Genomic DNA, 12,592 nt, shown 5'->3' with positions numbered 1-12,592 from the left:
ATGGCAAAAAGAAAGCCAAATTTATCACCAGATATCAGGAAGCTTATTATTCTGAGAGTGAAGTCAAAAGCCAAAAAGAGGCAGCTATAGAATTCACCTGTTCTCAGAGTCAAGCGTCATGTATATTAAAGAAAAAGATGATTATTGAACACCTGACAAACCTAGAAGTGGACGACCACGGAAAGCTTCCTCCAGAGTTGATCACATTATTAAGAAAAAGTCAGTATGTGATGTCTATAAAAGTGCTGTACAGATTTCGCACAAAATGAACGAAGAATATGGGGTCAAAGTGAGTCGCCAAACTGTGGTGTGACGGCTAAGAGCAGTAGGGTTGAATGCACAAGTTCCAGTTAAGAAGCCTTTCATCTCTGCAAAGAAACGGAAGGTCCGACTTGAGTTTGCCAAAGAACACAACCAATGGAAAGAGACAGATTGGTCTAAGGTGCTGTGGTCGGATGAATCCAAGTTCAATCTGTTCGGTAGTGAAGGCAAGCATTATACAGTATATACCGCCCAATTACAAAACCTAATGATGTAAGGTGTAAGGTACCAGACACCTACTGTGAAACATGGTGGTGGCAATGTCATGGTTTGGGGCTGCTTTTCATCTGCCTTTGGCCCTCTGCATAGAATTGATGAAAATATGAAGGCTACCATGTACAAGGATATACTGGAGAATGTAATGCTGCCACATGGTAAAACCAAAGTATGCAGGGGTGGAAATTCCAGCAAGACAATGATCCTAAACACACATCCAATTAAGTCAAAAATTGGTTAGCAAAGAAAAATGTTCATCTGTTGCAATGGCCAAGCCAATCACCTGCATTAAACCCTATGAAGCACCTTTGGGATGAGTTGGGGCGACAAACTAGGGCCCATACCTATAGCAATAAAGATGAATTGTTTGCAGATTTGCAAATGGAACAAGATCTCTCAAGATGTCTTGAATACCCTGGTGACTTCAATGCCTCGTCGGTGTGGTGCAGTAATTAAATCAAGAGGTTATGCTAAAAAATACTAAGTTATGGCATTATAAACAATGAATTGCTCTCTATGTTGTGATCAATAAATAGTGTATGCAAAACTTTTCGAAGTCAGTTTTCTTTAATTAAATGACCATACCTATATTCAAAAGCATTTTGGTTAAAATTAAGGTCTTGCACGATGACAACTTCATGTACTTTCAAATCATCACCAGGGAAATCGCATTACAACAACCAGACAGACAATCACACTTTAAAAAAAAAAAAAAGAAAACTTTTGGTCGCCACTGTACATTAGGTTTGTCACAGTTTTCAGATGCTTTGAGCTAATTCACAAATTCTGAGTTAGCTCAAATTTTTTTTAAACAAGTGTATTGTAGTCCCCCTTTCCCTGGAATGATTTTACATTTGTCCAAAATTATTGCACATTTTGCAACATTTTAGCAGCACGTGTGACTTTTGGTGCTGAAAATTGAAAAAAAATGGTTAAAGACAGAAACAGAGGATTTTTGATGAGGAGCAAAATTCACAAACCACATGGGCCATGTTGAAGAATTTTCAGTAAAAAATCTCAACAAATACCACGAGAGAAAAAAAAAAGAAAATGATGAATCTGGCTCTATTCATCAGTGTGAACAACGTGCATTGTATTTCCAGAGTAGGTTTCTTTGCTCTCATTAAAACACAAAAATTCTCTAGTATGGTGTGCTGTGCTCGAGAGGTCTGCATAGTTGTGTGTATGATTTATTAAAAGGTAATGTACTAACAGCACACAAGTCAGTCATAGAGGCTGTAAAGTCAGACTATAGGAATGTACTGCGTTCTGCCTCACAGAGACAAGTATTATAAGAAGTATTGTAATGGAGGACTTCTTTTTTTTGTAAGGTGAAGCAAATGACAACAGCTATTAGCTATTAGTTACATTCTCCCTCCAGACCATTTTTATAAATATGATGTGTTGTCAATGTGTAGCTAATGGCACAAGAGCTCCCCCTACTGATAACTAACAGAAAATACATCGACTTATTCTATGTGACAACTCTCCAGTGTCTTCATGCTGTGACACAATACCATTGATTTCAGTTCTTTTGCGCTTTTTAATCTTATCTTGTGGTTTAGAGAGTTATGATAATAATTAAGGAAACCAAGTGCATAAAACTGATCCAGTGACTGCAGAGATGGAGGCATCACAAGTCTTGGGTCATTCAGAGACCTGGCTACTACAAGTGAGGTTCAAGTCACAAGTCAGTGAATGGAGAGCATGGCCAGGGGGATGGGGAACCAAACTTCTAGCCCATAAATGGCTACGATAAGAAGTGTCCTGAAAAATAATGCTAATGAGGAGCCTTGGACTGACAGAAAATGAAATACTTTATAAGATTTGTAGTTGTAAACTTTCCTAAATCCCTAAGAAAATAAACATCAAGTAATGCATTTAAAGGGAATCTGTCATCGGGTTGTTGCTACCTCATCTGAAAGCAGCATGATGTAGGGGCAGAGACCCCAATTCCAGTGATGTATATTTTATTGACTGTAGATCTACCAATTTGCTCTATAACCCATCCTCCACCACAGATTGCATAGGCAGTGAGCCTCCAATGTGTACACAGAAATCAGTGGTGGGGGAGGGGTTGAACTACACGGCAGTGTGGGGGGGGGGGGGTGCCGTATGAAGGCTTGATTTTTCAGGATGAGTTGTGTCAGTGGCATCATTTTGCGGTACATATAACTTGTGAACAAACTTTTACTAACCCTTAATGAGAACAAATATTAAATAATAATACAGGCCTTAAGCTCGATCTCGAGCCATATTGACTTGATCGATGAACAATCTGTAGGAAGATCGATCTTGTGCAAGCCTAGATAGGTCCACCAGAGTCTTCTCCACCGCTATCTTGATAATATCAAGCCATCGGGTTGCTGGTCTTCCTCTTCACCTTTTCCTTCTATTCTTCCGACCATGATGTCCTTCAGTGATTGCTCTCTTCGCATGATAGGTCCAAAGTAGGCAAGTCGAGCGGCGTCTTCATCTCCAGTGAAATGTTCCTCGATTTGAAGACCTTGTACAGTGACTTCATTGGTTATTACCCATAGCTATTCTCCTATTGACTTCTGGTATCGATGCTGCATCTTGAGTGATCATTGATCTGAGAAGGGTGAAGTCCTTTACAACTTCCAGTTTGTTGGCGTCCATCTCAAATGTGTTCCAGTTATAACTGGCAGTGGTCAATATCTTTGTCTTCCTTGTATTGAGTAGGAGTCCCATGCTCGTGGTTTCCATCTTGACACTCCATAATAAGTCCTTCATTCCATCTACACGAGTTGCTATCAATGTTGTATTGTCTGAATATTTAAACCCCTTCACAACAGATTTTCCGATTTTGATTTTTGCTCTTCTTCTTCCCAGAGACACAACTTTATTTTTTTGCCAATATGGCAGTTTGAAAAAAACATTTTTGCGGGACGAGTTGTACTTTTTGAACACCACCATTGATTTTACCATATGGTGTAGTGGAAAACTGGAAAAAAATTTCAAGAGTGGTAAAAATGCAAAAAGAAAGTGCAATTCCACAACTGTTTTTTACCATGTTCACTAAATGCTAAAACTGATCTGCCACTATGATTCTCCAGGTCATTATGAGTAGGCAGATGCCAAACATGTATAAGTTCTTTAAGTGGTGAAAAAAAATTCCAAAGTTTGTATTTAAAAAAAAAAAAAAAAAAAAAAACTCCATTTTCCGAGACCCGTAGCGTCTCAATTTTTTGGAATCTGGGGCCGAGTGAGAGCTTATTTTGTGTGTGCAGAGCTGACATTTTTATTGATACCATTTTGGGGTACACCTGATCTTTTGAGCGCCTGTTATTGCAATGTTGCGGTGACCAAAACAACGCAATTCTTACGCTTAAATTTTTGTCTTGTTGCGCTGTTTTCACAGATTGGATTAATTTTTTTAATATTTTGATAGATCGGGAGGTTCTGAATGTAGCGATGCCATGTATGTGCATTTTGGATTTCTTTTATTTTGAATGGGACAAAAGGTGGGTGATATGAACTTTTATATATTTTTTTTTTTTTTTTTTTTTTTTTTTAAAGGAAATGTTTTTGAAATTTTTTACGTTTTACTTGTTTCAATAGTCTTATTAGGAGACTTGAAACTGCGATCTTCTTATTGCTTGTGCTACACATAGCAGGGCTTAGCATGGGGGTCTACTGCAGATGCCAATCAGCGCCCCATGAACATGTGACAGGGGCACCGACGGGAGGAGTTTGTGACGAGCTTCTGACACGATCATGCTAAATGCCACTGTCAGTGATTGACAGAGGCATTTAACATGTTAACATTAGCGGGTTGCTCACATAACAGCTGATCAAATGCCGGGACACAATTTATTATGTACCTATATGTCACAGGTCGTAAAAGGGTTATTATTGGTAATTCATACAGCAATTTTGATTCCTTCTTTTTTGGCAAATCCAGCCTTCCTATACATGAACAGTTTCTACATATAAACTGAAGAGAAATGGGGACAGGATGCAGCCTTGTCTGACAGAACAAAAATAAAAATAGCAAATGGACTTTAGTATTTTAAAATTTTACACAATTCACCGTGCTGCAAAAATTAAGTGTTATAATTATTCTCCAAGTCAGGATGGCAATGTCAAATTTCTATAGTTTTATTTATGTTTTATTATTTTTGTACAATAAATACAACATGAAAAAAAAAAAGATCATTTGTTTTTTGGGGTCGCCATATTCTACGAGCTCGAAGTTATAATATTTTCCATCTGTGGAGCCACATGAGGACTATTTTTTGTGCAACAAGATGTAGTTTTCATTGGTACATGAAACCTTTTATTACACGATTTGTGAGGGAAAAATGAACAAAAAAAAATGGAAAAGTTTATATTTATTATTTTAAACATTGATCACTGTTAGGTATAACTGACTCGTACATGTTAATTTTATTCCGCGGTTGATACGATCATCACAAGGTATATAGGTATGCAACTTTTTCAAAAGAACTTACTTAAAAAACAACAACTATTTTTTTAAGGGGTGGTTCATCATATTTTGATACCCATAACTTTATTTTTCTGTAGATGTATGTGGGAGGGTGTTTTTTTTTGCCAGTACTATTTTTGGGTACATTTACGTTATTTGACAACTTCTTTATTTTTAAATTCTTTTTAATTTAATTGTTAACCGGTATACAACAAGAATCATATTGGTATACAATAGGAATGATTATGAATAAATACAACAGAACCACAATACATATCCCTTTCTAATTTCTTTGGGGTGGTGGGCATAAACAAAATGACAATATATCTGGATTGTTTTTTTATTTCACTTTTCACGGGGTTCACAGTGCAGTACAACTGACAGATTAACTTTATTCTGAGCGTCGATACGAATATGGTAAAAATTAAATTCTGTTTTACTACTTTTGCATAAAAAAAAAATAAAATCACTTAAGACATCTTAGCTTTTTTGGTTGTCATATGCTAAAAGCCCAACTTTCATTTTTCAGTTTACAAAGCTGCTTGAGGGCTTGTTTTTTTCGGTAACAAGCTGTTTAGTCAAACAATTTGGGGATACATACAACTTGATCACTACTTATTTGCGATAGATTTTAACACTCTTAATTTCATTATTATTTTTTATTAACCAGCAGCCAAAGTACAGAATAAATAGTTTTATAGAACAGGTGGCTATGAATAAGGAGATACTGTCATTTTGCAGGGGGATGTGTTCTTTTTTTTCTTGTTTTGACTGGAATCTTGGGGATTTTGTCACATTATTGTTTTCAATACTTACCGATACTAGTCCCAAAAGGAGACTTGAATATGCGGTCCTCTGATCGCACTGATAATGAACTGCATTACTTGTAGTGCATTACCTACTATTACTAGACCCCGCCAAAGGCTGGCGTATAAGGCAGACACAAAGGCCATTGTTAGGTCTCCGGTTGCCATAGCAACACATCAGCCCTCCCCTCGTACCACTTTGCTGCAGAGGTGCTAACAAAGGGAGTTAAGTCTCCCTTTGTCAAACTCCTTACATGCCACTGACACTAGTGACAGCGGCATGCGAGGGTTAAAGGGAATCAGTCAATAGGTTCTTGCTACATAATCTGGGAGCAGCAAAATATAGTAGCAGAGAGACCCTTATTCCAGCAATGTGTCACTTACTGGGCTGCTTCATGTAGTTTTGATAAGCTCCTGCCGATAAAAGTGAATTTATCACTAGAGGACTAATAAACCTGCTGCTATGTAGTCAAGCATATTCATGAGCTCTGTATAAGCCCACCCTCAACACAGATTGGCAGCTTTCTGCCTATACACAGTGCACACAGAAAGCTGTCAGTGGTGTGGATGGGTTATTCACATAGCAGTACTCAGAGAAATTAGATCTGCAGCAGATAAAACAAGGATTTTATCAAAACTGCAGCAAGCAGCACAGTAAGTGACACACTGCTGGAATCAGGGTCTCAACCTCTACATTATGCAGCTCTCAGATAAGGTAGCAAAAACTTAGTGAGAGATTCCCTTTAAAGTGCTGGGATTGTTACTAGCTTCTGTCCCAGCACATCTCCAAGCTTAGCGGTGTATTACAGCTCCTGCAGCTGATGGCGTGGGAGAAACTCCGCTGCCATCTCTGGTAGATAACTGTTCACCTAATTGCTGTTAACTGCTTGCAATCTGGAAGTACAGTTAGGCTATGTTCACACATCATGTTTTTAACAGCGTTTTAGATTTTTTCTGCTGCGTTTTGCAGTACCAGCAAAGTCTATGAGACTCCATAAATCTCATGCACACATCATGGGTTTTTTCGTTCAGGATTTTGTGCTTTGCATGGTTTTTTGAATGATAGAGGATGTCACTTCTTTCAGCGTTTTTTGTGCATAAACCAGAATGAGATTTTTTTTTTTTTTCACTGAACTTTATGTACATGCATAACAGAGACAAAAGGGCAGTGAAAAAAACGCTGACAAAACGCACCAAAAAGCAAGAAAACAGCAACAAAAATGCTTAATCTCCTGGCAAGAGATCAGATATTGCTGCAGAAAAAGAATGCAGAATAAAACATGATGTGTGAACATAGCCTTACACTAATTAGCAGGAAGCAGTTGAAATAAAAGTTGGCTTTAACCATTGCTGATCATCTGCTATCACCAGCTTTGCAAAGGTTAGAGTCTAACTTCTCCTTAAAACGTGGTTGCCTTCTTTAAGCCACAGTGAGTGCAGAGAAAATATTACATTGTGCCTGTTCAAATAAGACAACCCCTACCGTTACTGTAAGCCAATATGACATGCATCTGTTTAGTGTAATGGCTCCCAACAAATACCACTAATTTAGGATTGCTCTATCAGCAGACTACACTACTCTACCCATCAAAAGAAGCAGAATAAAAGCATAAGCAGTGACCCAAGCCTGCCAATTTCCAGAATTAATGGGTTCCAGAGCGTCCCCTCTACTTTATAAGCACGTGAGGCATTTACACAGCAGATTGTTCTCAGCAGAAAAATTGCACCATTTCAGCAAGGAAATGTGTGGTCTTGTGGTGGTTTTTGCTGCTGGACATTTTCTACTGCAATTAGTCCTGTCAGCACATACCCAAATAGATTTCTCTAAGTAATAAACCATTTGGTTAAACAGACCTATATCCAGAAAGTGGAAACAGACAATGATGCACAGAGCCAAAGGGGCTTAATTGTTCTGCAGAAATAAGCATCAATTTAAAATCTCAGAATTGAGCAATGTGATCCTCTTACATGTATTTATTTAAAAAAAAAACACAACAACCCACATACCACGCGGAGATCATGATCCTCCATTACATGGCCACACACAATGCTGAAAGCTATTTCTGCTGACTTTCTGATAAACACGTATGCTGGGCTTGGCTGAACATGCAAGTATATTTTAAATGGTGAGAGGGAAATAAGCTATTCCCAAACCCCTCCTGATATTAACATGGGCATGAAGGATCAAACATGTTAAAATCAAACATGCACAATCTTCCCTTCCTGTTAGCGGAGAGTCAGGAGGTCTCTGGACATAGTACAGATCTGTCATATAGACATTATGCAGTCCAGCCACTACAGACCCATAATTTAACCAACATGGCTTGCAAGAGGTCATTATCACATATCACTATGCTGTATATAGGAGGTGTTCACCAACTGCCTTTTTAATAATTCAATAACATATCCTACAGTAGACTTCCTGAGTATTCTGTGGTTTACCTCTTTCGCTAGTTCTATTAACTATATACGAGAGTGAAACTGTTCCCAACTTCTCTGAAAGGTGAAGAAAAGTACACCATATAAAAAGAATCCAGCGTGCCCAGAATAGCGCTGGATTGTATTGATCTGAATTTCATAGAGCAAGATCTAAATCTGAGCTTTAGCTAAAGCTCAATAAGACTGTCTGAATGTTCCAGCAGATGTCAAGGATCGCCGTGTACTTCAGCCTATTGATTTCTGTTATGTTCAAAGAGTTATCATGTTAAAACACCTGAATGTCATATGCCACAATGGCGGTCCTCGCCGCCGAAATTTACGCTCTATGAGTAATTGTGGAAACCAGAACAACAATTTATACACATTAACACAGATCCAGAGGTATTTGGATGCCGACAGAATTTTTATAACAGCCTCCATATTATAGCACAATGGATTCTTGGAAAACAAAAGACACTTTACTAAATCTAGTCAAGAACACTCTCAAGGAGATAGGCATATCACTGCCACTGTCTACCATCAGACTACTTCAGAAATGTAAGAAAACCACTAGGAACTTAAAAACAGAGAGGATAGTTTAGAATTTGGTTAAAAATATTTAAAAAAAAAAAAAAAAACAACGTTTTATGAATAGATGGGGATAAAAGATAGATAGGGAAGGGTGGACGTGTGGCATGGGGCTTTAAATTCACTCAGATATAGCCTAATGCTGTAAAAATGACAGGTCTTTATTGTGAATCCATGTACTAGTGTTTAGAGGTTAAATAATGAAAGTTGTGTCACAGATGATACTTCTGAATCCAACTGTACAAGCAAATAGAAGAAACATACTCCACAATACACTGTAAGCACAAGATAAAGTATATGTGTGTATATAATATATACACACACACAGTGAAGGAAATAAGTGTTTGACCCCTTGCTGTTTTTGTACGTTTGCCCACTGGCCATTTATAAGCGAACAATATGCTGATGGAAGAACTTTTTCACTGATTGCAGAGACCTGATCCCTTCCCAAATCAGTCCATGATGAGACCACAGATGGGACAATGAATGTATTTCCCTGCATTATCCTTCTCATTCATGAGCGCTGGAGCCCATAAATGGCTGTTGATGGGCTGCAGCGTTCCGTCAGACAGAACTCACACGAGTGATGGGAGTCACAGTGCCAACATTGTACAGTGAAGGAAATAATTATTTGATCCCTTGCTGCTTTTGTAAGTTTACCCACTGGCAAACACATGAACAGTCTATAATTTTAAGGGTAGTTGAGAGAGAGAGATAGAATTTCCAAAAAAAGAAAAAAAAAAAAAAATCAAGAATATCACATTATATAAATTAGATACATTTATTTGCATTTTGCAGTGAGAAATAATAATTATTTGATCCCCTACAAGCCATTATGAGTTCTGGCTCCTACAGACCAGTTAGACGCTCCTAATCAACTCGTTACCTGCATTAAAGACAGCTGTCTTACATAGTCACCTGTATAAAAGACTCCTGTCCACAGACTTAATTAATCAGTCAGACTCTAACCTCTACAACATGGGCAGGACCAAAGAGCTTTCTAAGCATATCAGGGACAAGATCATAGACCTGCAAAAAGATGGAATGGGCTCCAAAAACATAAGTAAGACGCTGGGTGAGAAGGAGACAAATGTTGGTGTAATAGTAAGAAAATGGAAGAAATACAAAATGACTGTCAATTGGCATCAATCTGGGGCACCATGCAAAATCTCACCTCGTGGGATATCCTTCATCATGAGGAAGGTGAGAGATCAGCCTAAAACTATACGGGGGGAACTTGTTAATGATCACAAGGCAGTTGGGACCACAGTCACCAAGAAAACCATTGGTAACACATTACGCCTTAAAGGTTTAAAATCCTGCAGTGCCCGCAAGGTCCCCCTGCTCAAGAAGACACATGCGCAGGCCCGTCTGCAGTTTGGCAATGAACATCTGGATGATTCTGTGAGTTATTGGGAGAAGGTGCTGTGGTCAGATGAGACAAAAATTGAGCTCTTTGGCATTAACTCAACTCACCATGTTTGGAGGAAGAGAAATGCTGCCTATAACCCAAAGAACACCGTCCCCACTGTCAAGCATGGAGGTGGAAACATTATGTTTCGGGGGTGTTTCTCTGCTAAAGGCACAGGACTACTTCACTGCATCAATGGGAGAATGGATGGAGCCATGTACCGTAAAATCCTGAGTGACAACCTCCTTCCCTCCGCAACGACATTAAAAGTGGGTCGTGGCTGGGTCTTCCAGCAAGACAATGACCCAAAACATTCAGCCAAGGCAACAAAGGAGTGTCTCAAAAAGAAGCACAGTAAGGTCATGGAGTGGCCTAGCCAGTCTCCAGACCTTAATCCCATAGAAAACTTATGGAGGGAGTTGAAGCTCCGAGTTGCCAAGAGACAGCCTCAAAATCTTAATGATTTAGAGATGATCTGCAAACAGGAGTGGACCAAAATTCCCCCTGATATGTGCGCAACCCTCATCATCAACTACAAAAAATATTTGACTGCTGTGCTTGCCAACAAGGGTTTTGCCACCAAGTATTAAGTGTTGTTTGCCAGAGGAATCAAATACTTATTTCTCACTGCAAAATGCAAATAAATGTATACAATGTAATTTTCTTGATTTTTTTTTTGGATATTCTATCTCTCAATGTTAAAATTAACCTACCCTTAAAATTATAGACTGTTCATGTGTTTGCCATTGGGTAAACTTACAAAAACAGCAAAGGAAATATTTATTTCCTTCACTGTGTGTATAAAATATTATATATATGCACATCTACACACACACACACACACACACACACTACTGAGCATGAAGATAAAGTGCAGCACAAATTAATCTCAACTAAAAGCCAAGATCCTTAGATCAGGAACAGAACAGGCATTTATAGGACATTTCATAACTTTCATAAATTCTTATGAAAACATTTATAGCACATAGTACATTGTACTACTGCACTCAAATTATTCTATATTTTAGGAGTCGGTCCAGTTTATAACGACTCCAACTCAGACTCCATCAAAATGGACACGACTCCGACTCCACAGCCCTGTTTAAACAACCAGCAGAAGAAAGGTTCCTGTGTCTACTTCTGTGAGCAGCCGAGTGAGCCCATCTACCACAGCTTACACACACATATATTATATTATATTATATTATATTATATATATATATATATATATATATATATATATATATATATATATATATACACACATATATATATACACACACACTCCACTAAAGCGTTACTTACAGCAACATATTCCAGATCATTGAACTTGAGAAGCTCCTGAACCTTTTCTTTTGAAAGAAGACTGAAGCGGAATTTGAATAGGTCCATTTCCTGCTGTATAAACCATCGTCTAAGGTCTTCCCTGCAGAGATTAAAAAGCAAAGAGGGTATTACAAATAAGGCCTTGTTCAGATGAAACGTATTAAATGTCCATGTGAAGTCAGTATGCAAAACCAGTAGCAGTAAGGACAGCACACTTACAGTACATGTCAATGTTCACATGAACGTTTTTACACACAGACTGATTGATAGATAATAAATTAAAAGAATCTATTTTTAACACCTTTCTAAATATACAAGTAATTATTTTATTACTACATCACGAGACCTGTCCTTTCTCAAGTTTTTAAAACCGATGGTTTAATAAGCACTCCTCTTCTTCGTAGTCCTGGTTTGCGCAGTACACAAACTGGATTTTAGGAATATTTTTCTCACTCCAGTTGAAAAGTTGCATGGGTGTTAAGATTTGGTGTGAATTTTGCCTGTGGAGGCTAGCTCGAGCTGCAAGTCATTTCACGGGCCTCCTAAACCTAAAGTGCCATTCAGCTTTCACGTCAAAATCTTTCTTGTGATGGCAGACATTTAGAACGTTTCTCCTTTTTTTATACTGTGCAGAAGAGCCACCTGAGAAGTAGTAGACCTTGCTCAAACTTAGTAGGATGTCAGTTTTTATCACTGAAATCAATTTTTTTTGGACCAAATGAACAGCTATTGAATCATGAAGTAAGCACTCTGATATCAGAACTACACTTTTGTATTTTATTTCTGACTGTGCTTCATCCTGAACAGGGCTGTGGAGTTGGAGTCCATTTTGGTGGAGTCTGTATAAAATGGACAGACTCCAACTCCTAAAATATATAATAAATTGGGTACAGTAGTTCAATGCAGTTTGTGGGGAATATGTTTTCATAAGAATCTGGGAAAGTTATGAGATGTCCTATAAATGTCTGTCTTATTCCTGATCTAAGGGTCTTGACTTTTAGCGGAGATGAATCTGTGCTACAGTAAATCACTTAAACATGAGCCATGTATGAGGGA

General features: G+C 38.2%; 1 protein-coding gene across 3 annotated transcripts in view; it reads right to left on the bottom strand.

The window, feature by feature from the left end:
• Window positions 1–12,592, bottom strand: part of PRIM2 (DNA primase subunit 2) — a 164,385-nt gene that overhangs the window by 109,129 nt on the left and 42,664 nt on the right. For all 3 annotated transcript variants that reach the window (XM_073675471.1, XM_073675472.1, XM_073675473.1), the window contains exon 5: window positions 11,516–11,636. In XM_073675471.1, coding sequence (XP_073531572.1) covers window positions 11,516–11,636 — 121 coding nt within the window. The remainder of the gene's footprint in view (window positions 1–11,515; window positions 11,637–12,592) is intronic.

Source organism: Phyllobates terribilis, unplaced genomic scaffold, assembly GCF_046119375.1.
Source record: "Phyllobates terribilis strain yellow unplaced genomic scaffold, ASM4611937v1 Scaffold_3__8_contigs__length_932513732, whole genome shotgun sequence".
Lineage (NCBI taxonomy): Eukaryota > Metazoa > Chordata > Amphibia > Anura > Dendrobatidae > Phyllobates > Phyllobates terribilis.
This window is presented reverse-complemented; position numbering and strand designations above follow the sequence as displayed.